The sequence below is a fragment of the Cebus imitator genome, unplaced genomic scaffold (assembly GCF_001604975.1).
Source record: "Cebus imitator isolate Cc_AM_T3 unplaced genomic scaffold, Cebus_imitator-1.0 Scaffold1, whole genome shotgun sequence".
NCBI lineage: Eukaryota > Metazoa > Chordata > Mammalia > Primates > Cebidae > Cebus > Cebus imitator.
The window spans coordinates 15205990-15233385 of NW_016107316.1; the positions used below are offsets into that span (position 1 = coordinate 15205990).

The following is a 27396-nucleotide window of genomic DNA, read 5'->3' on the forward strand; positions in this document are numbered from 1 at the left end:
CCAGGCCTTTATCCACCGCCTCCTACCCCATCCCCCAAGCAGCCTCATTCTCTGGGCATCCCACAGCCCCACCCCCCAACCAATCTTGTTCCCTCGCTTCCTGATGTCCCACCACCAACCCCTCCAAAAACCTGTTGGGGGTCTCCGGGCCTCCCCCTGCCCATTTCCTTCCTGCACTGAGCCCCACGGGCCTCACACTCCTGTTTCTCTGTCCCGCTGCTGATGTGTAATTCCGGCCTTCTCAATTCTCCCTTGGAAAGACCATCACCATCAGCAGCACCGCACTCTCCCCGCTGCTGAGCGCTCCCTGTGTGTCCGCCACAGGCTGTCTCATGGAGCCTTCAACAAGTGCGGACCCCGAGGCTCTGGGGATATGGGTCCCCTTTCCCAAGGTCACACAGCTGATAGAAGGCCAAGTGCAGGTTCACCCTCAGGTCTAGCTTGAAGGCACAACTCTCCGCATGGCACTTTCCTGCCTCCCATCAGCCTCCCAAACCACTCCCCGTTCTGCCTCTGTGTGGATTTGTCTGAAACCCGAGTCTAACCTCGCCACTCCCTGTCCAGAACCCCCTGTGGCTCCCTTGTGCCCGGGATGAAGCTGGAGCTCCCAGGCATGACTGCCACATCTGGCCCTGCCCACTGCCTCATTGCATTCCCTGTTGCCCGTGGCCCTTTTGTCCTCCTGCACCTGCCCTCTCGTGCTCCCGCGCCCTCCCACTAGTGCTCTGAGCCTGTTGGTCTGTCTGTAGCGCCCCGCCTACTCCAGGTCTGAGCTCACCCCATGTGGATCCTTCCTGAAGTCCCAGATGGAGCCTCCTTCCACACCCCTGGAGATGCTTTACTGTGAATCCAGACTCAGTGTGACTTGGGGTTGGTGCGGCCAGTGATTCAGCACTGCCCATGGCTCCCAGAGGGCAGGGCCCCCTACCCTGGTTCCTGTACATGCCTGTGGCACGTTCTCCAGGGGCCCCTCCCACTGTCTTCCTTGGTCTTCAGCAGACCCCAGTGTGTCCTCGCCAAAAAGGGCATACCTGGCAGTCAGGGAGCAGAAGCAGGATCCTCAATCCCCATTTTACAGATACAGAAGCATAGGCTCAGAGAGGCAGAGGGGCTTGGCCAAACGTCAGAAGCAGCTGGGCCCAGGAAGGAGTCTTGGCAGGCAGCCGGCCCAGGCCCATGTGGACAGCGAAACTAATGAGGCCAGAGCAGGGCTCAGTTCTGCAGGCCACCCTCTCCCATATACCTGCCAAGGGAAATCACCTGGCCCGAAGACAGTCTAGGTCATTCTGTCCCAAGGATCAGGGCCTCTGACACACAGCTACCGACAACATTAAGGGCAGTTGCCCAGGGGATCCCCGGGGCAGGCAGATGAGGCAAGGCTGTGGGGAGCGGTGGTCACCTGAAGGCCCTAACTTTTGCCAATGAAAGAAAATGTGCAACCCTGACAGGGTGGCTGGCAGGCTCTTCCCTCCTTCTCCTCTCTAAGCCTTGGGGTGGGTCTGGGAGAAGCTTCTGACATCCCCAGGTCCGGAGCCCGCGGGCCTGGGCACTGACGTGCCAGCCCCAGGTGGCCGAGACACCGGGCACAGGTAGGTGCACACAGAATGGGAGGCTCCGAGGCCACTTCCTGGGACCTGCTGGGCTGCAAAGCAGACTCTGCCCAATGTCAAAGCCCCAGGAAGGGTGGGCATCCTGAGAGACTCTCCTGGGACATGGGAGGAGGCGCAGAGGGTCCCTGTCCCTTGCTTGCTTGCTTTCCCAAAAAGTCCCCACAAGTGTGAAACAGAAGGAGGCGCTTGCCAGGCCTGCCTCCCACGGCCCCCTCCTTTCTGGGGGTCTCCTCCCATGCCATGCCTGTGAGTGTCTAACATGAGGGACGCTGTTTTTGCAGGTTTTGTGGTTGTGATTCCTTTGAACCATACCCAGCCCATCTTACATCACAGTGCCATGCTTGACTTGGTCTCCAATACATCGGCACCCACTGGCATTTGGAGAACTTGCTCCGTAGTTCTATAACAGTTTTTAGTTGTCTGTGATAATGTATTCTCTATGTTTCCAATCGTCAGTATGGGAATCTCTCCCCCAACCTTTCAGTTTCTGGGTTTGATTTTTTTTTATCATATTTGGTTTTTTTGCTTTCGGAAGTTGTGGTTCCTTTGGCTATTAGCCCCTCCCAGTGGCTGCTTGTTGATGCATTATGTGTGTGACTTCTTTTGACTGTCAGTGTTGAGCCAGTCTTGCCAAGAAACAGTATCAAGTATTTCCTATTTCTCTACTTCTTGGAAAAAAAATTTAATTAAAAAAAACTCTTAATGGGAACCTGGCCCTGTCTGTCTTCTCTGTTCTGCAGAAATGTTGAAGGAATTGAACCAGCAACGCAGAGCGAAAGCGTTTACAGACCTGAAAATTGTTGTTGAAGGCAGAGAGTTTGAAGTCCACCAAAATGTTCTAGCTTCCTGCAGCTTGTATTTCAAGGACCTGATTCAAAGGTTTGCCTTCCTTCCAGCTGTGGTCGGGTCTGTTCCTTTGTAGGACGCTTTTGTGTCGCTTTTCTCTTCCCCTCTCTTGCAGGTTCCTGAAGCGTGACTCCCTGTCACAGAGCCAGTAGCCATCTCTCCTCCTCCTCCTCCCCCTCCCTGAGCCCTCTCACACGCAGCCTCAGAGCAGCCACTGCCCCCAGCACCCGCCCCCACCCACAGCTTTGCTGGTCACCAGGGGCCTCTGCCAGCAGTAGACAACCCCCAGCCCCACCCCTGAGATCCCAGGTTCTCAGTGGCTCACAAGCCCTCCCTGAGATTAGCAGGACTGTAGGCTCTATTTTAAGGGATCACTGCCCACTGCCCCACTGCGCCAGAGCAGGATCCCCAGTGCCATCATCCCTGCTGTCGGTGTAAATAATGCCAGGAAAGCACATCGACCAGGCTGTCCCCACTGAGGAGCACACGATGCCCCCGGGGCCGCTTTTCCTCAGCCCAAGTCAGGGAGAAGAGACTTGTAGCCAGAGCCTGAGCCATGCTGCATGTCCCATGTCTGTACCCTGAGCCTAAACCGGCACTATGGGCGCGCAGACCAGCTGTGTCCTAAACACGGTCACTCTCAGCCTCTGCTCCCTCCCTCCTGCCCTCCACCCCGGCTATTTCTACCTGAATGAGTCTTACTGGTGCATGAGCATCTTTTTTCTTTTCTTCATTATGTTGATTTTTTAATTTGTCTGCTTCATACCTTTGCAAAGAAGTCAGGGGCCACCTTCCAGCTCCATAGTGAGGGAGAGCAGCCGGGGCCAGCCCGGGGTAACGCTCACGTTTCTCTCAGCCCTCAGCAGATGAACGCCGCTGCTCCTCTTGCCTTGCAGCCTCTCCGGGGCAGACGCTGAGCCGGGACTGTGCTCAGAGGGAGGACAGGACCTCTGCTTCCCCGTGCCATGTTTGGACTTGCCAACTAACCCCGGAGTGACTGTGTTTTGTTTCAGGATGGCTCCCTGGCTGGCGTCTCCTCTCTGATCCGTCCTTTCACGTAGAGCCAAGCTGCCCTGTGGGGAGGCCCCACCTGGCCACATGCTGGCCCTCAGCCTCGCAGGAAGGGGCAGGCTCCTTGGGACTTCCCGTCTCATGGACACCTTGGGTCTCCTGCCCCCAGGGCTTGGGCTCTCTCTGTCCAAGCCCAGGGGTGAGGGGCATTGGTCTCACCAGGCTGGGGAAGACTGTGCTGCCACTCTTGGCAAATCCTGGACAGCAAGGGCCTGTATCTGGCTGCCAGATTGCAGATGAGTGTCCTAGGGGGCTGACCTCTCCAAACCAGCTGCAGAGGACAGAGCGGGGCAGGTCGGTGCTAAGCAGCAGCCTAGTCCCCAGCTAGAATGTGGTGGGCGAGAGGAGCATGGGGCCCTGGATGGCTTTCAGAGACCGCACATTGAAAGGCAAATTTGCACACAACAGAGAAGAGCGTCTGCCAGGTGGGAACCCGAAGTAGTGAAGGCTCCTTGGGCAGGCTGAGAAGAGGGAGGAAGAGTGTTAGGGGCAGCGGGGTGGGGCATGAGCGGGGAAGGGCGGGGTGGGCCAGATGGCCCTCCCACAGACCCCGTGCTAGCAGCTGGGCATGGTCTGAGGTGAGGAACATCAAGAGCGGTGGGGAAGGGGCACCCGCCCAAAGGTGGGGGAACAGTAGGATGTGTCTCAGTCGCCCTGGTCAGAAAGGACCGGGCTGGAGGAGGACACCCCCCCAGCAGGTAGGAGACCTGGGTCCTACACCTGACTCTGCCGCTTGTCCTGTGACCTCAGGCTGGTCACGTCCCCTCCTGCACCCGGGGCTTTCTCATCTATAAATCAGGAAATTGGTTCAAATGATGCCCAGGTCTCCTTCCAGCTCTGACACCTAGGGGTGATGGGCAAAGGATGGGCAGGGCCAGGATGGAGAGGCTTCCCAAGTGCCAGCACCAGGACCCAAGAAGGTGAGGTGTCATGGGCATCAGAGGCCACAGGGAGGAGAGCAGGTCCATAGGCCAGTGTCGGGAGAGCTAGGGATCTGAGCAGTTGAGCATCTGGCGTGTTGAGCTGAGCAGCCTGATGGACACCCAGCTCCCGAGGTTGGGCTGCCTGTAGGCAGCCAGGTACATGGATCTGAACCCAGAAAGGTCTGAGGTCTGTAGAGACAGGGCTGGGGTGCCTTCAGCATACAGGAGGGTCACACAGGAAAAAGGAGGGGAGGCCAAAGCCAAGCCCCGGGGTGCCCTGCGGCTGAAAGTCACCATGTTGGTTGCAGCCACAGAGCAAACAAGTGCCTTCTCGGGAGGAAAGCTGAGTCTTCATAGGAAGATGGTTTCCTTTCCCGCCACGTAAAATCAGAGAATTTCACATTCTTGACGGTCAGAGAGAAGCCGATGTCACCATGTCTTTTCAGTCCCCTTCGCATCCGTGACCCTGGAGACTTACTGTGCAGCAGCTGGACTGGCCCAGTGCAGAGGCATGGCCTTGCCCTCTGACCCCAGGCAGGGGCTTCCCCTCAGGCAGCTGCGCTCTTGTAAGGGGAGGGAGTAGGGACCATCTCTGGGACCTCTGTCCTGGTGCAGACCTCCATGGGGTCAACATTGGCCCTTCCTGGATGAGCCCTGACAGGGCCAGGTGACTCCTCCCTGCTGTCCCCCCCAGGTTTGGAGGCTCAGACCAGACTCCCACCCCCAGCCTGAGACAGGTGATATGTCCACCACTGTAGCCCCAGGGAGGACATTGACCCAGCCCCCAAGCCCAGCAAGGACAGTGCTTGCCAGACCCAACCCCAGTGCAGATGCCCTCCCCTGGAGCCACAGGACGGACACATGGGAATTCAAGTCATTCACTCGCTTCTCACTCAGCAAACACACAGGAACCGCTCCCGGCACTGGGGCTCACACCCAACACCAGCCGAGCCCACAGTCTGATGGGGACACGCTGTAGACAGGCAAGGAGATGAGTGGAGATGGCACTTCAGAGACTGATGGGCCAAGGGCTGGGCTGTGGGGGAGGGGCGTTCAGGGAGGCTCCTTGGAGAGATGGCATCTGATGTGGGTTGTGAAGAACGGGCATCGGCTGGGCAGACAGGTGAGGAAGAGCAAGTTCAAAAAGCAGGAGGGGGTTTCAGGCCCCACAGGTGACTCCACATTGCTGCAGGGCCAGGCATGAGGGTGGCTTGCAGGGGACGTGGCTGGAGGGAGGCTGGACCTGGGTCACAGGAGCCTGGGAGTGTTGCAACCAGATGTGTGTTTTCTAAAAATGACAGCCAGGCCATAAGCGGGAGAGCTGGGTCTCAGTGTCCTCTCCCAGCCAGCAGCTGAGTCCCTTTGGGCTCAGCTGCCCCCTGTGGCCGTGTAGAAGGGTCCCAGGAAAGTGCTGCCCAGAGCCCCACACCCTTGGCCCTCTTCCCTGAGCAGCTGTCATGTGTGGGTGGCAGCGCCTGCCACCTTACTTGGTAGAGAGGGCAGGTATGGCTTGGAAGCCAGATAACGGGACTCCCATGTCTCATCGTGGATGCTGGCACGATGGCATGAGCCACATCTGTCATCAAGTTACCAAGGGTGGGCCTGAGCCACACAAATCCTCAAGACCCAGGGAGACTCATGCATGTCCATGGGTGTGTCCTGCAGCTGGTGACATGCCCAGGTGTCCTTGCATGGGCAGGGTCCTCTCTTCTGAGCAGAGCTGGGTCCCAGCCACCTGCCCCGTGCCCGTCCCTCACCCACCGCTGCCCATGGATTCCTGTCTGGGCTCCAGACAGTGCCCAGTTCCAACTTGCAAAATGAAAACACCTGACCTCTGACGTGTGTGCAGGTGAACGAGGGCCTCTGTCCTGACGTCCAGAAGGGCATTTCTAATCCTGGATGAGCCCGTGGCTGATGGCAGGATTGCAAACATCCCGGTAGTTGGGCCTAGCCATTCCTCTGCTGTGCAGAGGCTGCGTCCCAGACCCTGGCCTCTCCTGGGCGCCCTGCACCCAGAAGGAGGTGACTCCAGGAAGCTCTAGTCTTCCGGCAGACCCCATGGGGCCTATGTGGCTGGGCAGCACCAGCCTGTCCCTCACTCTACACCCCACGCCCCTGTGCCAGCTTCATAGAGAAGGGTAGTGCTGCCCATCTGCCCTGCTGCAGTCCCTCCAAAGCCACATCATGACCTGATGGGCCAGCAGCACCCCAAGCCACTCACTCCATGGGACCCAGTAGGACAGGACAAGTTATGGCTCAGGGCAGGGACAGAACAGCCTGCGGAAGACAGAGCCCCTTGTCAGCGACTAGAGTCACCCGTCACAGGGGTGTCACCTCTGGGCTCCCTGCTCAGATGGAAGAGGCTTAAGGAGCACTAGAGTCCAGTTCCAAGACAGCCTGGTGTCCAGGGATAGAGAGGCGCCCCCACCCTCTCACAGCTCTCTAGGCCACGCACACAGGCCTGTGTAAACCATGTGTGTCGCTAAGAGGCACAGGCCTCGCCCTCTGGGGCCTCGCCTCCTCCGGATCTTGAGCTCAGATTCTGACAGAGGCCCCATCACATTCCCCTGTGCTTCTGCAGCCATTCCCAAGCCTGATCTGCCCAGCAGCCCCCTCCACCCCGCAGGTGGCCCTCACAAGGGGCCGGGAGGAACAGAGCCACAGCCATGCCTTCTATGGCCAGGGGTCCTCCCCAGTCTAGACGGCACCTGCGATGCTGTATGACACCTGCCCCCTTCCTCCCGTGCCTGGTTGCCAGGACCCACTCCCTGGCTCAGACTGTGGGCAAGACAGGCAGCACCCCTCAGGGCAGCCATGCGGGTCCCATTGCACCTGTCACTCCAGCCATGGACTGTCCATCTGCCCAGCACCCCTCCCCACCGGGTGACTCCATGGTTCCTAGCGTCAGTGCATATGTGTGCATGTGTGTGTAGATGCGTATGTGTGCATATGTGTGTACTTGTGTGCATCTGTGTGTGCGTGTGTGTGTGCATATCCATGTGTGCACATGTGTGTGCTCACACATCCTGAAGTCTGAAGTCCCCCTGGGCTCAGCCCTCCACTGGCTTTGAGCTCCTGTGCCTGAGGACTCCTGGGTAGACAAGTGGTCTGGCCAGAGGTGGAGGCAGCAGTGACCAGAGGCCTCAGGAGAAAGCTGTGGCCCAGTGTGACCTCCACAGGGCACGAAGGGCATTCGGAGGAGAGGCCAGACAGCAGTTGGTAGGAATGAAGGCCTAGGCAGTGAAGACAGGAGTACACGGTTGACCAGATGGCTCTGGGGCCAGGGGTGTTGAGGATTTCTGTGATTTTAAGTGATCACATAGTGAATTATTTTTACACTTAACAAAGCCACCGAGGCATGGACATCCATCCTGACAGCAGAAGACTAGGTGTGTTAAGTCACTTTAGGAGTCACTCTGTGTGTGGGGATTTGGAGGGGCCTCTGTGGAGCTGGCACCTTGTCCCCTCTGCCTTCTGGGCTGGCCCAGGGCTTGGAGGCAGAGGCCCCTTGGGGTCCTGGTCGGATAAGCTGTCGTATGGGGAGGGCCCAGCATGGCCGCCCTGGGAGGGAGCCTGGACGCCAGCTGGGCAGCCGGATCACAGTGCCACCCACCCTCCTCCTGGCCATGACAGTGCTTCAGAGGCCCTGGGAGGCCAGTGCCTAACCTGAGAGAATGTCGCTCTAATGGTGGAATTTCAGGTACTGCCACGTAGAGAAGAATCTCATGGGAAAGGCATTTTGCAGCCTCTGTCACATAAAATCTCCATGGGAATTCAGACCTCATCTAGTTCCACCCTCTTGTTTTGCAGAAGAGGAGGCTGAGGGCCCGGGAGGCCAAGGCTGCCCACCTGTGGGTGGCAGAGCCCGGGCACCCAGCCCCCGCCAGCTCCCTGCCCCATGCTCTTTCCGCCCGCCCACCCACCCACCCATCTGGCAGCCGGCCTCTCTACGGCCAGCCTGCTTGCTTGCTGGACACCTTGACAGCCCCACCACCAGCCGCAGATGCACGCAAGAGAACCGTCACAAACATCTTGCCCTGTGGCCTCCTCGGAAGTGAGTGAGTGGACCACAGAGGTCTTTTCCCAGACATGTGGCCGAGCCCAGCCCCAGGCAGGACCTGGGCTCAGGGCGGGAAGCAGGGCTGGTTGGAGCAGCCAGGATGGGGCGGCCAAGCCGAGGCCTGAGAAACCGCCTCCAGACTCCCAACGCGCCGTGTGTTTTTCCTCCTGCCGTCACTTCTGTATCAGTGTCACTCTTGCTTCATCTTATCTGTTTCCTTCCAGGTCCAGCTTTAGGGGCAGCTGCCAGGCCTTAGGAGCCTTTGCAATGGTTTTGTATTCCTGTAGACACCAGATATAAACAGATTGATATATTTGTGTCCCTCCCCTGCTCCCCCCAGTTCCCAAGCCCGATGCACACTCTACACACAGGCCACTCTGACCTCTGACCCCGTGTTCCATGTGGCAGGAGGGCCCCGCCCCGGGCCAGGTCCCAGGTCATGGCTGCTGGCTGTCTGTGGCGGAAGTCCTTGGTTGTTTCCTCTCCCCTCCTCCTGGCTCTGACCATTCTGTCTGTCTATCTTGTCTTGTCAGTTTCAAAGCAATGTCATGAAGGGCTTCCTTCCCATGCCTAAAAGGAAACAATATGTTTTTGGTAAGAGGTGGGGTTGGAGGGGGTTCTGGGACAACTTGGGGCCCTCAGTCTTGGGGAGATCAGAGCATATCTCTGGATTGGCTGGGATCACAGCCAGTTGGGGGCCTCCCAAGCCTCGGTCACCTTGGAGAATCTGCCACCCAAGGCAGGCGGGACTGGGCTGGGACGTGTTGGTCTGTTTTGGCGGAGATGCCAGGGCCAGCAGTGGGCGGAACCGTATTGTTTCCCTTTGAGGCCAGTCCTGGTCCTCGTCCCCATCCATGGCTCATGCTTTTTGATTTGCATCTTTTTTTGCATGGACATGCCGAGTAGTGATAAGCAGGGTTTTCTGTTCTTTTGGGCGTCTCTGGTCAGACTCTTCTCTTTCAGATCCCGTGTCAGAGCGTTAGGTTCAGGTGTGTCATTGCTGTGTCCTTTAAGTCCTAAAACCAAGGGCGTGATCAAGGTGTGCAGGGAGACCTAGCCCTGTGAGGAAGCGGCACGGTGGCCGCGGGGCGGCGGGTAAGGACGCCCTGGTCTCTGTGCCTAGGTCCGTGCAAGACAGTGGCCAGGGTGGCCGGGAGAAGCTGGAGCTGGTCCTGTCGAACCTGCAGGCGGATGTCCTGGAGTTGCTGCTGGAGTTTGTCTACACTGGCTCCCTGGTCATCGACTCGGCCAATGCCAAGACCCTGCTGGAGGCGGCCAGCAAGTTCCAGTTCCACACCTTCTGCAAAGTCTGCGTGTCCTTTCTCGGTGAGCCCGGGGGCCACGTGTGTCACTTGGGGGAAAGAGTGCAAACGGGCAGAGAACTCGAAACAGCAAGGACAGAGCGGGGAGGGCTGTGTGTGCACAGCCAAAGCTCCCTCTCATGTGGCTGGGTTTGGCAGGGCTATTTTAAGAGGGTAATTCAGATAACCACCTGCAAAGGCCCTCTTTCCCTGGCATGGAATGAAGGGGACTCCATGTCATTTCTCTGTAGGTGGAAGAGTCGCACTGTGCCCCTCCAGGCCTCGTGAGAACAAATGGCACCATGAGGCCTGTGCACGTGCTCTGCTTGTGGGGAGAGCCCATGGCCTTGGCCTCACAGCCCCGTTTTCTAGACCCAAACAGCGCAGCTCAAACTTTGTTTCCCTTCGCTTTATTCATACCTGGGCCGCTCCAGATGCCTTCACAGGTCTAGACACCTGACCTGTCCCTTGAGTACCCAGATCTGCTGCCCAGGATGGGGACTGAGTATCAGGAGTTCCCAGGGGGTCCCTGACCCAAACAACATTCTGCCTTTACACTTGATGTTTCCCCACGTGGCGACAGCAAGGTGAGGGAGGGACAGAGATGAAAGCCCCCAAAGAGCCAGTGGTGGCCAGGCATGGTGGCTCACGCCTGTAATCCCAACACTTTGGGAGGCTGAGGAGGTGGATCACCTGAGGTCAGGAGTTTGAGACCAGCCTGGCCAACATGGGGAAACCCCACCTCTACTAAAAATATATAAATAAGCTGGACATGGTGATGCACGCCTGTAGTCCCAGCTACTCAGGAGGCTGAGGCAGGAGAATCACTTGAACCCCGGAGGCGGAGGTTGCAGTGAGCTGGGATTGTGCCACTGCACTCCAACCCCAGGAGACAGAGCGAGGCTCCATCTCAAAACTAAAAAAAAGAACCAGTGGGCTAGGGTGTGGAGTGCAGAGAGAAAGCCAGCGCTCAGCCTAGACATGGGCAGATCTGTGAGGACAGAGGAGCACCGAGCATTCTGGAAGTGCCGGGAGCCATGGCGACAGTTAGGTTTGCCCACGGATGGGCCTCCAAGAACCCAGACACATCTGGGCTGGAAGAACCACCAGCATGAAGTGGGAAGAGTGTGAGGCCCTGGGAGGGACTGTATTGGGTAAACAGGATACAGAGATGGCTCCCACTCTGAACCTAGCCACTAAGCCCAGGAGAGCTGGCCAGGAGGACCCCAGAACCCAGTGGGTCCCATTGGGTGCAGCAGAAGACTGTGCAAGAAGCTGGGAGGTGTGCAAGGGGTGCTACTGCTGACACAGCTGAGTGAAGGCGTCTGGGGCCGCAGACATGCCTGGCACCTCCTGGAAGATGCTGTAAGCCTCAGTGCCACCCTCGACCTCAGCGACAGTGTGACTCCTGACCCCAGCCCAGGCCCAGGCTCCAAGCAGGGATCGCGCACTTCAGGCCTCCCAGTCTCAGTCCTTCTGTCAGGACCTGTGCACTCAGAGGGAGGCCCCCGAAGTCAGCATAAGATGGGATAGGGGAGAACCCGGGAGAAGGATCGAAGGCTCCAGACACGCAGGAAGGGGACCTGCAGGGACTCTGGATGCTGGAGGTAGGGTCCCCAGGATGTGGGCTCAGAGAGGGATCCAGGGTGACAGCAATGGAAACAGGTGGCAACTGCTTCCAGGGCCCTTGGGTCAGTGGTCCTGTGCTCTCACCCTCAGAGAAGCAGCTGACGGCCAGCAACTGCCTGGGCGTGCTGGCCATGGCTGAGGCCATGCAGTGCAGCGAGCTCTACCACATGGCCAAGGCCTTCGCGCTGCAGATCTTCCCCGAGGTGGCTGCCCAGGAGGAGATCCTCAGCATCTCCAAGGACGACTTCATTGCCTACGTCTCCAACGACAGCCTCAACACCAAGGCCGAGGAGCTGGTGTACGAGACGGTCATCAAGTGGATCAAGAAGGACCCCGCGACACGCACACAGGTGGGGCCTGGCCCGCCCCCACCCCTTCTCTCTGGGTTTGGGGTCCCCCTGAGGCAATGGGATCTGCAGCAAGGATGAAGGGAGGTGTGGGAGGCTTGTCCTGCTCCCCCTGAGCAGCAGAGAGGTGAAGGGAGGGCATAGAGATGAGAAACCAGTCGCCAAAGCATCCTCGAGGGCTGGCATTCCACCCCAAAGGAGATCCAAGTCAGCCAAGAGCCGCAGCACCTGCGCTCTGCACGGTGAGGTGGGTGCCTGAGCCAGGGGACTCTGGGGCTCCCAGGAGCACGGGCCCAGCAGGAGGAGTCTGCCCCTGCTCTGGTTGTTGAGGGGACAGGTAGCCCCCGATGGGCCAGATGGAAACCTCTGCACTCAGGAAGCCGAAGGGTGTGAGGTCCTGTGTTGGGTAAAGAGAGGATGCAGAGAGCGCCCCTGCCCTGGACCCAGCCGCTGAGCCCAGAGAAAGGGGTCCTCAGACTGATCAGGTGGGGAAGCAGGGTTTATTCTCAGAGGTAGGAAGTTCGATGGGGCATCTAATAACTGTGACTGCCACAATTCTCTTTGACTCCCAGATCTGTGTCTCAGACCCAGAACTCTCTCCTGAGCTTCCGACCCCTCTGCTCAGTGGCCTTCTGGGCCTCTCCAACAGGATGTCCACAGATTCTCCTAATTCACCAAGCCCAAAGCCTACACCTCTTCCTGTGCTCCTTAGTTCAGCCATGCCTGCTCCCCAAAACCAAAGCCTAGCCTCCTCCCCCGTCTTCCACAGCCATTTGGCTACACCACACTCACTCCCGCCTCCTTCCTCTCCTTTAAGCGAATCAACTTCCCTCTCCCCATTGAGACCGGCATCTCGCCAGGATGACTGCAGCGACTCTGAAGTGGTTTCCCTGCCTCTGTCTTGCTCCCTCCAAATCCATTTTCCACCCTCCCGCCTGAGCGGTGTTTCTGAAAGCACCCTGAACGCCTCATCCCTCCACTCAACCCCTCGTCAGTTGCCTCATCGACTCCGCAGGGGAAACTGTGCGGTCCTTGTTGAGCATGGCCTGGCCTCCCCAGCCTCTCTTCCCTCACTTCTCCCTGTCTCCCCAGACGCCTCCTCAACAAAATCCTGTTGCATCTAATAAGAATAAACCCCATACAAGTCCATTCTCTGTCACTCTCCAACACCTCTACACGGGCTTCGAATGTCTGCCCTCCCCCCGACCCTGTGCCTGGCAGAAGTCTGCCCATTTGCATGCCCCATCCAGATGCCATGCCCTCTGCAAGCAAAACCTCTTACTCCTGCACCCACTACAAGCCCTCACTAGACCCTCCTCTTGCCCCCCGTGCATTTTTGGTAGCAGATCCCCTCCCATTAAACTGTGTACCCCTTGACGTCAGAGACCAGGTCACATTGGTCTTTGCACCCACAGTGATGAGCTTCGTGCCTGGCCTCCGATGGTTACCACTTACTCATGGGATGAAATGAAAGTAGAGTGATCAGCAGAGTTTGCTAGGAGGGGAGAGTCAAGTGAGCCTGTGAAACCTCCTCTGCAGGGTGACAGTTTCAGGCCATGGGACATGGAGCACCACTGAAAGAGTTATTGGTGCTGGGGAGATGCTGGCTCCCATGGCTGGGACTTGCAAGCTTCACAATCGCCATCTCCTTGAAGCTTTCCTGGGTCCTCCCACCTGTTCCTTGGTCCCCGCCACACTCATAGCTCCTTAATAATCATGTCTTCCTCATTTTAACCCCCCCGCCCCCACCCCCAATATCCTGATCTGCCACAGGGCTGACTGCAGGCTGCCAGCCTCCCCTCCCAACCCCTACGCTCCCCACTTCCCCTCCACACCTCCAGCTGACCAGACCTCCCGTTGCCTCTGTCTAGGCTGGCAGAGCAGAGCAGCTACATTCCCAAGCCCGACGCAGCCTAGAATTCTCCATTCTTGTGCAGCCCCACACCATTTCTTTCCTTCCAGAAGGTGGCTCCCTCTTGCTAGTCTAAGAAGATTCCCTGTCCCCTTTACCCTGCAGTATGCTGCTGAGCTCCTGGCTGTGGTCCGCCTCCCCTTCATCCACCCCAGCTACCTGCTCAACGTGGTTGACAATGAAGAGCTGATCAAGTCATCAGAAGCCTGCCGGGACCTGGTGAACGAGGCCAAACGCTACCATATGCTGCCCCATGCTCGCCAGGAGATGCAGACGCCCCGAACCCGGCCGCGCCTCTCCGCAGGTATGGAAGGGCACACCCCCCACCTCCCAGAAGCGGCGTCCTGGGCTCAGTGGTCCCAGCGAGGTGCCAGGCACAGATGCTGACAGTCTTAGGGTGTGTCCCAAGGACGCCCATCTGTGTCCCTGCAGGTGTGGCTGAGGTCATCGTCTTGGTTGGGGGCCGTCAGATGGTGGGGATGACCCAGCGCTCACTGGTGGCTGTCACCTGCTGGAACCCGCAGAACAACAAGTGGTACCCCTTGGCCTCGCTGCCTTTCTACGACCGCGAGTTCTTCAGTGTAGTGAGTGCCGGGGACAACATCTACCTCTCAGGTGAGGCCCCCCGGCGCTGGGGCAGGACAGGGCATGGGGATCCCGAGGGGCCTGCTCCCCACCTCAGAGCTGAGGAAGGCCACGGCCCGTTAGTGTTAGCTTTGCAGGTGAAGGCCTCCTCTGCCCCTGGGGCTGCGCCTGCTGACCCCGGGCCCCTCCTCACCCTGCCTGCTCTCTCTGCCTCCCACACTGCCTCCAGGTGGGATGGAATCAGGGGTGACGCTGGCCGATGTCTGGTGCTACATGTCCCTGCTCGATAACTGGAACCTCGTCTCCAGAATGACAGTGCCCCGCTGTCGGCACAACAGCCTCGTCTATGATGGGAAGATTTACACCCTCGGAGGACTTGGCGTGGCAGGCAACGTGGACCACGTGGAGAGGTAATGAGGCCATGTTCAGGACAGGGGCATGCTCTTATGTGCGCCAAGAACAGACGACACCCACTCAGTGGCGAAGGAGCAGAGCCTGGACCATTCATAAGGGCGGTCATCCCAGGCTCTTCAGTCACAGCACCGGGGGCACCAGGGTGTGGGGTAGAAGCAGGTGGGATGGCATCTGTGTCACCTTGGCAGTCGCTGAGATGGGAGATGGGGTGCTTCCATCCTGACACCCATTTAGGTGTCAGACAAGCCGGAGGCCCAAGATCCGGTTGCGGGAGGCCCGAGAGGAGCCAGACCCTCCTGGCCAGGCAGTCAGTGAACACCCTGCACCGTGAGTACCAGCCCAGAGACTGCTGGGGTTTTGCGCAAAGCTGGAAGCAATGTTTAAAATGCGGGTCGTGCCGGCAGCAGGGCATCCTTGTCCTGCCAAGCGGAGGTACCTCATCAGGGAGCTCCCTTCCTCCCTCCAGCCACACACACCAGGACATCTAGGACATCTGTTCGTTACACAGGGAAGGGCCACTGCACACAAACTAAGCAATTTAGGGAGAACATGCTTGCCCACCCTCTAGAACTTTCCAGAAGAAAAAATAAGCCAAAGGACCACCTGTGTGAACCTGCCGTCGGCTGGGAGTCCCAGGCTGGCTTCCTCCCGAGGCCATCGTGGAGGCTCAGAGACAGGCATGAGGGGCATGGGCTGAAGAGGCTGCTTCTGAGTAAGAACACAAAATCCTTTTCCCTTGAGCCAGGGAGACTGTTTGTACAGAGAACGGACCTAGAGGAAGCACTCAGGAAGCTTCCTCAGGCAGCAGAAAGGGGGCTTAGTCCTGCTGTTGGAGAAACTAGTGCCTGGAAGATAACGCATCAGGCTGACCTGGCCCAAAGCACAGCCCAGGGGAGGCAGCTAAGATCGCCAGAGCCCCTCCTGCACCTGAGCCCCCCCCACCCCCCCACCCCCACTGCCATGTGCCACCAGAAAGCACATATTCCCATGGGACATCATGTTGCCTGTGAAGCAACACGTACCCCTCAATTTGTATTTTTCCCCCTTGGTGGCTAATTGGACACTTGACAAATGTTACAGCAAAGATGGTTGCAGAGTGACAGGCTCTGAACACTCACTGTGGGCTTTTAACTCCCCCAAGTGGAGCCCAGAGATGGCTCAGTAACAGCATTTGATTGTCATGTTGATCTGGCAATCATGGGCATTCCCGCGTGATGATGAGGACCTTAGCACTGTTCCTGGGCCTGGGTTGGCCCTGGTACTGGCGGCCTTCAGAGTGACCCACTGCCCAGCTGTGCATGCCCCAAGCATTCTGGAAGCATCTGCTTCTGATCATTTGTCATCCGATAACCACATGAAAAAGGAGACATTTTCTCTGTAGGAGTAAACTGAGCTAGATCCGTCATTCTGTCTTACTTTTGTCAGCTATTTTTAATCTCCTAAGACACTGATTACTCATTTTGCAAACTTATGCTTGTTGATAAATATAGGGATTTGTTCAAGGATCAAATGCACCCACTAAGCAGCAAGACAAGCGCCGCTCTTCCAGGGCCCTGAGGCTGTTTTCCAAGACCCAGGGGTTGCATGGATGGGCCTTTCCTGGGGGGCTAGGCCCTCCTTCTGGCTGTGAAAGGGCAGCATGGGCACAGTGTGAGCGAGACCACCCTAGGAACCCAAGAGATGAAGGAGCAGTCCAGGACAAAAGGGTACCCTGAGGGGCCCTGAGCCCTTCCTCAGCCCACCAGACTCTGCCAGCTGTCCTTGTAGGGACAGGATACAGGCTTGAAGACCCCTGGGCAGTGTGCGTGCAAGTGGGTTGGAGGGTGCAGGGGAAGGAACGCCCACTGCTTTCCAAGAAGCATAGCTGGACCCCCTTCGGGTAAGTTGCTATCTGTGCCGCACAGTGACAATGACGAGAATTCAGGGTGACAGGAAGGTCAGGGTAATGGGGACAGACATGAGGGTGCTTTGTTCCCCAGGAAGCGCTAATGGTACAAATGGCTATTATATTGATAATGAATGAGATATATGGTGCATTATAATTATATTACATTACGGTATTACAGAAATAGAGCAAGATCATATAATTATAGATTAAGACAGTGCAATAGACAAACCTGTATCATATCATTATATAAATAACTGGATCTAATATTTTATAGCAATATATTGCAATAGCTGTGGTTACTGGATAAATGATAGCAGAGTGCCTCAGTCGGCGGGGGTCATTTGCATGTCATTAGCATATCCTTCTCAAGCAGCAAGCTGACAGATTGAGCTGACGGGAGGGCTCATGGCTTGGCAATCAGCCACCTGGAATAACAAACTCTCAGGAAATTCACATTTGGTGCGATGTGCCATCATACTGAAAGACTGAGGACTAACAGCCACATAATCTTCCACTGTCTCCCAGCTCCTTCTGCAGGAGCTCTTTGGATCCCTGCCATATTGGCTTAAAAAACAGATATCTGAACTTCTGACACTGTCCAAAAAGACACTTACTCCATTTCATATAAGCCACATATTATTCATCTGGGGCTTAATTGAATCAGCCCGCTGCTGCCCTTTAAGACATTCCAGCTTCTTCTCAAATCCAAGCACAGAGCTGAACGTCACATCACCCTCACTCGGAGGCAGAGGCACGGGCTGGGGAGGCCAGCTTCCTGGGGCTCTGGGCTGTGACCCAGTTATGGCTTGTGCCCCAAGGAGGCTCACAGAAAGCAAGCGGGCCCTATGTGCTTCCCAGGGAAGATATGGTGGGGACAGACCCAACCCTGGCCGCACAGCACGCGGCGCCCAGACCTCACTTTGCATTCAGGCACTCACAGTGAGCAGTGTGTTGAGCGGTAGACGTGTCCCCCACTGGGAGGGCCTGAGTAAGCGTGGAGGCAACTGGAGTTAGGAGAGCAGCCCCCGAGGAACCGACAGAAACACTGAAGACCGATACTCCAGCTGTCCTGTGAAGAAGACCTCAAATATCCCAGTGACCCAGGCTGCTGAGCCCCAAGTCTGCTTTTCCCACAGCTGCCTCCTGTTGTCCCTCTCCACTGTCCTGTCTGGAACTCATGTTCTGTCATTTCATCCTCTTCCTCTGCTGCTTTGTCCTGCACCCCACACCAGAACATCTGCTCCACCCAACCATTTGCGCCCAGCCCTGGGGACTGAATGCGATGGAGGAACTCTCACCCAACACACGGGCCCCACCCCACAGGAAGGGAAGGCCCGTCCCTTACCAGGCCCTTCCCGCTGCGAGGCAGTCTTTCTGGGTTTCCCTCATCAGCGGTAGATCTGACCCTACAGATCTGACCCCACAGACTCCCCACGACTTTGTCAACTCTGACTCCTGCTTCACAAACAAAATGGAGCCATCAGTCAAGAACTTACTTGCCTTCCTGCCGTCACTCCCACAAATATGGCTACACTCACGCCATCTTTGCCTTCCTCTCCTGTACAAATGGACTCCATGTTCCCTCCACACTTTGGATTCCATTCATCCACTTCCTGGAAGCCTTCCAGCATCAGCTCTCCCCTCTCTTTCATATACATTTAATCTTTCCTTATCCAGCTGGACTCCTTCCTATCAGCATGTAAACAAAATTAAACATTCCCCTCCAAAAGTAAAACAAAACCCATTGTGTGCTGGCATGTGAGATCTGAATGTTAAAATTACAGACTTTACAATTTGTACAGTTGTTAAAGTTTCTGTAAGCCAGTTGTTAACACAAAAATTTAACAATTTTTAATTGCTAAAAATTTAACAATTTTTAATTGCTAAAAATTAAATTATATACACAGTATTAAAAACAAAGGTAATCCATGCTCAAAACTCACCACTTCCTAATTTTTACTACTGTCTTGGGCCCTGAGGTTATCTATGCCCAACGCATCTCTCCAGGGAGGAGATTCCGGAGAATGGTAGCCACAGCACTTCTCTTTCCAACTCCATGTTCGGCAACATCCCAATGGCAGCTTGAAATCAGCCAAATGGGAGGAGTGATATCGCAGAAATCAGCAAATGCTACAAACCATAACTTTTTCCCTAGAGAACTGGTTGTTAAACATTCATCAGCATTCCATTGACCCCTCTCAGCTCTGGATTCTTTTCTAGGCCCTACCCTCTGTGCCACTTCACAGTTAAGTTTCTTCCAAAAGAAGTCTACATACACCTGCAGTCTCCACTGACACAATTGGCTTCTGCGCCTCTTGTTTTAACTGAAGTGCCCTTGACTATAGAGCAGTGGCCTGCTAGAGATTCCATCCTCCATCCTTGAAGCCCTCGCCTTCAGTGACACAGCCATTCACTCGCTGTTGGGACCCTGGCTGCCCTCCCAGGATGCCTCTCAGCTCCCCTCCTAAAGGCCACATGTCCCCAATTTGTCCTTAGCCCCCACGCAGTACACATCTCCCCAGCACATTCCTGAGCTTCCATTTCCAGCTGTGCCAGAGATCGCACAGCTGGCTATTTCATCCACACCCAAATATGTGACTGTCTGCTGCACATCCCCTATCTGTTGCCCACAAATACTTTAAACTTCCTGTGAAAAAAACGGAAATCACCCTCCTCCCCCAACCTCCCCATCCCACCAGCAGTGTCACCACCAGCAGTGTCACCACCAGCCAGCCTCCCAAGCCAGACCCTGGGCCATCCTTGGCAACTATTCCCTTAGCGCCAGCGTCTCATCAATGAGCAAACACACCCATTCCACCTCCTCTGCTCCCATGTCCTCATACTCTTATCATTCCTTGGTCCAAGCCACTGTTGCGTCTCTCCAAGTTTCTTGCGCAGACTAGTCTCACCTAACTAGTCTCCCTGCTTCTGACCTCCTCACTCCAGGACATACTCCACCCTGCAGACACAGTGATCTCTCCAGAGGCCAAATTCGTTCACATTATTTCCCTGCTTAAAACCTTTAGGGCAGCCAGGCACTGTGGCTCACACCTGTAATCCCAGCACTTTAGGAGGCCAAGGTGGGAGGACTGCTTAAGCTCAGGGGTTCAAGACCAGCCTGGGCAACACAGGGAGACCTCATCTCTAGGAAAAATCGAAAAATTAGCCAGGCATGATGGTACACACCTATAGTCCCAGCTACTCAGGAGGCTAAGGTAAGAGAATTGCTTAAGCCCAGAAGAGCAAGGCTGCAATGAGCCGTGATCATGTTACTGCATTCTAGCCTGGGCAACAGAGAAAGACCCTGTCTCAAACAAACAAACCTTCAGGACTTCCCCGCTGCACTCTAGATAAAGCCCAACTCCATTAGCTTGACACACATGGCCCTTTTTAACTACCCCCCACTTCCAGCCATTCCATACTACAGAAGCACCTTGATGGACAATGGGGTTATGTCCTGATGAACTCATTATACGCTGAAAATATTCTAAGTCAGAAATGCATTTAATATGCCTGCCCTACTGAACATCATGGTTTACCCGGCTTATCTTAAACATGCTCTGAACACTTACATTAGCCTACAGTTGGGCAAAAGCATCTAACACAAAGCCTGTTTTATAATAAAATGTCAAATATCTCATGTATTTTATTGAACACTACACATTACATGAAAATGCCAATCGTTTTGCACCATCATAAACTGAAAAAATCATTAAGTTGGGGACTGCCTGCGTTCTAAATTCTCCCTAAATGCCACCTTTGCCACTGTCCTCCCTTCACCTGTTCCCACTCATTCCCGCCTCCTGTCCACCTAGCTAGTGGCCTATTCACCCTTCAAGGCCCAGCCTGAGTATCGGCACCTACTGGAGCTGCTGGTGCCGCCACCGTGTGCACCTTGGGTTTCTCGCCTTCAGCCCACCCAGCATCCTGCGTGTAATTGTTCTTTGTGTGTTCTCTTTGGCTGCCTTTCCCAAGCAGTCATAGCCTCCTCGAGGAATGGTGCTTCATCTAGTGCATTTCTCCAGTTTGCAGCCCAGGGCCTGGCTATAAAGCAAATGCTCAGTCCAGCACTGCCGAATGCAAGGGCAAGATTGAGCTAGATAGAGAGGGGAGCACTGCGTGAGCGAAGGGAAGGAGACAGGAATTCTGCACAGTGGCTGCCACAGGCAGAAAGAGCCCACTGACGTTCCAGAGGAAGGCTGAGGGCTAGTCTGGACCAGACCCTAGGAGGCCTTGAGTGTCTCACGGCAGTGTCCCCCACTGTGTGATCTCAGGCTATGCTGGCCATGCTGAGGGCAAGGACCAGATGGTAGTGTGCTGCTCTTGCTGTGGCCTCTGCCCTGCACAAGGTCCATCTTGACCCTGGGCTCTTTGTCTCCTCTCCTGCAGGTACGACACCATCACCAACCAATGGGAGGCAGTGGCCCCTCTGCCCAAGGCAGTGCACTCTGCCGCAGCCACAGTGTGTGGCGGAAAGATCTATGTGTTTGGTGGGGTGAATGAGGCAGGCCGAGCTGCGGGCGTCCTCCAGTCTTACATTCCTCAGACCAACACGTGGAGCTTCATCGAGTCCCCAATGATTGGTGAGAACTGGTGGTGTCCTCAGCCGAGGGCCAGGGCCGCACCCCTGCCTCGCTGATTTGTTCAGTATCCCATCCCCAGAAGTCAGGCTAAGCCCAACAGCTCCGGAGGGGGGCAGGAGTTGCTGAGCCCCCAGCTCACGTGCCTGGAGAAGGCTCCAGGTTCCCCTAGGTCCCAGGCCTGTCTTCAGGCCAATCCCTCCCTTCTTAGAAGTCTTTCCAGCTTCCTTCCCTGGAGGGTCTGCTGGGAAAGGAAAGGAGAGGGAAGTCCGAGACAAGATGCCGTGACCTGCCTGCTCTGCTCTCCTCACAGACAACAAGTATGCCCCCGCTGTCACCCTCAATGGCTTCGTTTTCATCCTGGGCGGGGCTTATGCCAGAGCCACCACCATCTACGACCCTGAGAAAGGAAACATTAAGGCGGGCCCAAACATGAACCACTCTCGCCAGTTCTGCAGGTGAGAGGCTGCAGCACCTTGGCTAGGGCTGGGACGGAGGAGCGGGAGGAGGGGTGTGACCACAGTGATTTCCCGCCATTCAGTGATCTCCAGGCCCAGAGCAGTGGCCTTCCCCCTCCAATCACAGGAGTGGGTGTTAGCCCAGACCGGTAGGGTACAGCAGCCCACAGCAGCCTCTAGCCCAGGAACCCAACCCCGGGACTCCAGCTGACCCCAGCTCCAGCAAAAATAAAGCATTTCCCGAGGGCGTCAAGGCTACCCTGCTCTCAGTGAGGTGAGGACAGCTTCCCCCAGGACCACCTGCCCCATCGCAGATGGAAAGCGGTGCCAGGCCAGAGCTGTGCGATACCCTACTGAGACAAGTGACCTCTTGGGGGAATGCTCTGAGGGCATGAATGATCCTGATGGCCTTGGGAGCTATGCTCGGGGCTCAGCTGCACAACAACGAGTCTCAAAGGCTGACTGGAAAAAGCACGCACACATACCTGCCTCTGCAGGAAGAGAAGGTAGAGGGCCGAGGGCGGCTCGGTTTCCAGGCCTCCTGGCCTGCGGCAGTGAGATACCAGTCCCTGCTCTTCCAGCTCCATCCTTTCCTGGACTAAGAGGAACAGAATAAGAAGGAGCCCCACGGCCAGGCGCAGTGGCTCACACCTGTAATCCCAGCACTTTGGGAGGCCGATGCGGTGGATCACTTGAGATAAGGAGTTTGAGACCAGCCTGGCCAACATGGTGAAACTCCATCTCTACTAAAAATAAAAAAATTAGCTGGGCGTGGTAGCACATGCCTGTAATCCCAGCTACCCGGGAGACTGAGGCAGGAGAATCGCTTGAACCCAGGAGGTGCAGGTTGCAGTGAGATCACGCCATTGCACTCCAGTATAGGCAACAAGAGCGAAACTCTGTCTCAAAAAAGAAAGAAAGAAAGAAATGAATGGGAAAGACCTAATGGCAAATGGAGAGTTAAGCTGGGTCTTGCAAGGGAATCAGGGCATAAGTACACCACAGAAGGAAAATATGAGGGCCCCAGGTGGCATGGAATTAAGGGAGAAGACTGGAAGCTTCAGGGTCTGGTAAGAAGTCCAGACTGATGTGTTCTGTTTAAGACATTTCAGAAACAGTGGAGCCTTTGAAAAGGTATGTGTCCAATGTCAGGGAATAGCCAGGAAAAAATGGCCATTAACTAAAACAAAAGAGTCAGGACTAGAAACAAGGATGTGGACGTCAGGTAGCTGAAACGCTTTAAGGGAGTAAGTGCGGAGAGGGGCCAGATGCTGAACCCTCATGACGAGAGGAAGTGACCAAGACAACAGGACCTAGCCAGTGAGTGTCACATAGGGAAGGGGTCCAGGCACAGCCAGCAGTCACCCTGCAGAGCATGCCCAGCCCTTGCAATCCTGGGTGGGCAGCAGCACCAGGTCACATGGGAGCACCTTGGCAGGTAGATCTCCCAGTCCAGTGGCTGACGTTCAATTCCAGTTGACCTCCTTATTATCTCCCATCATTCTTGTGAGTCATGTTCCCAATTTGATTGAGCCATAGGAAGGCTGCGTGTGCCATACAACAAAAGAGTCTCCAGAAAGCCTCAGTCACCTGAGCCGAGTGCCCGCACAGAGATCTTTCCTCTCACAGCCATGGTTAGTCACTCTGGTGAGGCAGGGAGGGAGTGCCTTCTGCTGCTCACAGGGTGTCATAGCACAGTGTCCTGACTGGCCCTGGAGTTTTTCTTATGCCAGCCCAAGTCAGAGGGCAAAGAAGGGCAGCAAGATCCCAGATGACTTTTGCAAAAGGTACAGGCAGCCTACCACAGGACATGATGTTGAGAACCTATCTCCAGGGCCAGGTTGGAAGTAAAATGCCTAATTCTGTCCCCGCTTTCCCCCAACAGTGCCGTGGTGCTTGATGGCAAGATTTATGCAACTGGAGGCATTGTCAGCAGTGAGGGGCCCGCGCTGGGCAACATGGAAGCCTACGAGCCCACAACCAATACATGGACCCTCCTCCCCCACATGCCCTGCCCCGTGTTCAGACACGGCTGCGTTGTGATCAAGAAATACATCCAAAGCGGCTGACGTCAGTAGAAAGCCCACAACAAGACTGTGGACAAGTCTGGTGAGGCAAGTGCCACACAATGATAATTTTCCAGCGACACCAACAAGAAGCCAACAAAACACAATCAAGGAACTCACTGCGTTCAACATGTTGAATACGCTCTACATTGAATGTAGGAAATCATCCTCGCCTTTGGGTGAGACAGTGGCATCGCGCTCAGAGCAGCAGAAACCACGACCCCGCCGCCGGGCTGGCTGCCTCCTGCACTGGTGTTCGCTCTGAATGGGGGTGCTCGCTCTGCCAGGTGCAATAGTTTCACGTATTTTTCAACTGGGAGACAGAAGCTGTTTTTTTCCTTCCTGCAGAGTAAGCTTGATCCCTAAACAACCATAGATCTGTTATCTTATGACAGCACTAGGCATCAGGCTCTCTTGGAATAAGATCAAAGTGTCCTTATCACTTTGATTCCTACTTTTGTTTTTTAACCAATCTACACGTTCAGTGGCCGACAGAAAACAAGGGACAATACTGTGCATCACAAGGCCTAGGAGGCTGCCGGTCCCCACCGGGGCGGAAGAGAAGCCCAGCTGCCCACGCTGAGCAAGGGGTGGCAGCCACAGGACAGCCGGGGAGCAGGCACAGCTGTCCGTCCTTCACAGGTTTTTCTACTGTGTTTTTGCTGGAGAAGGACAAAGTGATTGCGCTAGCTTTCTCTTACCCAGTATGAATTATTTAGATTTCTGAGGCATTTTCTTGATAAACAAAAAGGCTATTTTTAAGTACTGAGAGGAGGAGGCCACAAGAGGGATAATGTGGGAATTCCCAAAGCTCTTTGTAGGTAGTGCCAGAGGGGGGCATTTGCTCTCATTTTTCTATGTGCAGAATAGAGGATCTCTCCTGGGGTGGGCAATGCCCCCATTTTATTTTTAGAAAAAGTAACTCCCAGACAGCCCCATAAAAGCTGTGCCTCGTGGAGGCATTACCCAAGGAAGAAGAGTCTGTTCTAGAAGGAGCCCACTTCTGGCTCTGGACAGCGGCCCAGCTCCCTCCATGAGGTCAAGCTGAGGACCCAGGCCAGTGGGAAGGGAAGGAGGGAGAATAAGCATCTATAAAGCACAGGAGACTATTTTTGATATTCATAGCTATATATTAAGGCACCTGCCGCAAGAGCTCTCAGGATGGGGACAGCCTTCTTAGTCGAGCCATGACAGCCAAGGCCCGAGGGCGTGAGCAGAATCACTCTTCTTGTCACATACGAACCTGAGAAAAGGGAAGCCAGGAGGGAGGTCACACCGTGGCTCAAAAGAGAAAGGCCCTCCCGCTAGTCCTTAGCCCCCCAAACCTCACACGGTAAACAGTTTCCATTCCAGGGCAGGAAGAATGCTGCCGCCACCGCCGCCACCACTGCGCTGTTGAGTCGAAGTTGGTACCAAATACACATTTACCACTTTTATATCTGGGAAGTCAACTTGCCATCATTTCATGATAACGACCATTTATAAGAGAAAAAGACAGGACACGCTTTCCATCTTTCAGCATTTGATGACACAAAATTCCAGTTCTAACGTTGGGCATCAACTTCTAGCACTACAAGTGTGGCTCCCACTTGGACGAGATAAACCGAGCTTCGTTATGCAGTTTTTAATATTATTTATTATTTTAAAAAGTAATAAGCACAAAACTACATACATTGTATGTCATTTAAAGTATTTATGTCAAACAGGGTGCAAGTGTGAACCCAAGGACTGGAGCACAAATTCCTAACTGCCTGGGGCAGGGCTAATGTTAGCATTGGTGTGCGTCTGCCTCCAAAGGAGGTTCTAGTGGTCAGCGAGACTCAACACAGATGACATTGAAATTCCATTTCTCTCCTCATCTATCACACTGGAGCAAAACTGGCTATTTCTGTGAATGATATAAAACAGGGTTCTCTGTAATGGTATTGTACATAGTATATGTTTATTGTTAAGTTCTTGTTATATTATAATAAATATATTTATAGATCTAGACTTGGAAGCCAATGTAATGTCTTTGTGTGTCATCATCCTGTCACAGGGATGCAAAAGCCGGGCTACCCCTCATACGTCAGCTGTCTGGGCTCTCTTATGTAGATTTTAGTGCACATCTCGATGATTAGAAAGGATGGGACTCCATAGTGAGGGGAGGTACAGAGTTGGAAAGGAAGCCAAGAAGAAAAGACAATTGAAGGTCAAAGATGAGAGGGACTTGCAAGCACCCTGGCACTGACTCTGAGGCTCTTCCTTTCATTGAAGTGCTCTTCTTACTACACACATGCAATTGAAAGCTTCAGACCTGTCAGCTTCCCACTGGTATCACTCCCATGCCAGGGACCCACTTCTTTTTGACAGTGCCAGAGCCACATGGCCAGTCCAGCTCATAAGCCTAATAAGAGACACAACACACTTTCTCCAGGAAAAGGAATACAGGGTAATTTCTATCCTATCCTAAAATCCAGTCGGGGGGCTTCACATGCCTTTTTCAGTCATGGCTGGGGCTGCCTCTAGGCTGCCATATAGACCTACCTTGCTATGCTAAGCACTCACATGCCAGGCTCCCCAGGGTGAAAAGGTAGAGTGCCAGATGGGAGTGCCCATCCTCTGGAAGGGAAAGAAGTTTAGATTTCACAGATTCGCAGAAGGCAGATTGGCCAGCTTTGTCATCCATGTGAAGAGCCCATACCATTAATCTACAAATCTCACCAAGACTAAGGGTCTTCTTGCCAAAAAAAAAAAAAAAAAAAATCTGAAGGCGGTGGTCAGGGTAGGTGAGAGAGGGAGATGTTCAGAGAACTTGGCCGAGGCTTTATGATGAGTGCACCATACTCTTGTCAATAAGTATTTGCAGTGACACCTTTGGTCCTAAAGGATGGAGAATGTCTAGAGTACACCAGTCACGATGAGCTAAAATAACTTGAGATAAAAATCAAGCAAAATCATTTTGTTAACTCCTTTCCTGTCCACCTCATTTCCCAAATCAAGAGAAAAACACTCTCTGGGTCTATGAAGAGTCTGTGTATTTCAGACTTAATCCTGGGGACTGAATAAATTGCATCTTGCCATAGAAGACATGTGTGTCCACTATATCAGGAGTCTATGTGACGAAGGGGAGGGTCCAGGTGCAACCATCAGAGCTGACATGAATAGTGAGAAAGTTCACTGTGACGGCCACAAACAGGAGATGGTTCACATTACACGTGTAGGATTTTTTTTTTAAAACCCATAGCCAAAATAAGAGAACAGTCAGGAAAAATATGTGCAGTCCATATGACAAAGGATTTATATCTTTATTAAAGAACCCATGTAATTCAATAAGAAAATGTTAAGTGATTCCAACAGTTAAAGAGAATAGGTCTTAAACAGACCCAACCAAGAAGGAATGTTGCCAGTAAACATACAACAACAAACTCAACAATGGTAGTTGTTAAATAACGAAAATCACAACGGTGAGGTAGTAACATCTTTTAGCTACTAAATTAGCTCCCCAAACCTAAGAAAAATTTGGGGAGAGGGAATCCAAGTGCTCATGAGGAGCCGTGAACCTCATGAACAGTGAAGGGTCCTGTCAACCAAAACAGCGCTTTTGGAGAGCAGTGAGGCCGGGTATCGAGAGCCACAGGAGTATTCACACCTGACCTGGTGAATCCACTCTGAGCATCCCTGAGGAAATCATAAAACTGTTAGAAAAGTCAAACGCAGCTGCCCT

At 54.6% G+C, this 27396-nt stretch overlaps 1 protein-coding gene across 4 annotated transcripts in view; it reads left to right on the forward strand.

Moving 5' to 3' along the window:
• KLHL29 (kelch like family member 29) overlaps window positions 1–25689 on the forward strand; it is a 321245-nt gene extending 295556 nt beyond the window's left edge. For 3 of the 4 annotated variants that reach the window (XM_017526630.2, XM_037737651.1, XM_037737654.1), the window contains 9 exons: window positions 2351–2489; window positions 9634–9836; window positions 11531–11790; window positions 13805–14003; window positions 14132–14314; window positions 14514–14694; window positions 20976–21169; window positions 21480–21624; window positions 23510–25689. In XM_017526630.2, coding sequence (XP_017382119.1) covers window positions 2351–2489; window positions 9634–9836; window positions 11531–11790; window positions 13805–14003; window positions 14132–14314; window positions 14514–14694; window positions 20976–21169; window positions 21480–21624; window positions 23510–23693 — 1688 coding nt within the window. In that variant the 3' untranslated portion in view covers window positions 23694–25689. Of the gene's footprint in view, window positions 1–2350; window positions 2490–9633; window positions 9837–11530; window positions 11791–13804; window positions 14004–14131; window positions 14315–14513; window positions 16104–20975; window positions 21170–21479; window positions 21625–23509 lie in introns of those variants that run through there. The other variant, XM_037737661.1, reaches the window with a different exon arrangement.
• Window positions 25690–27396: the final 1707 nt, after the last annotated feature.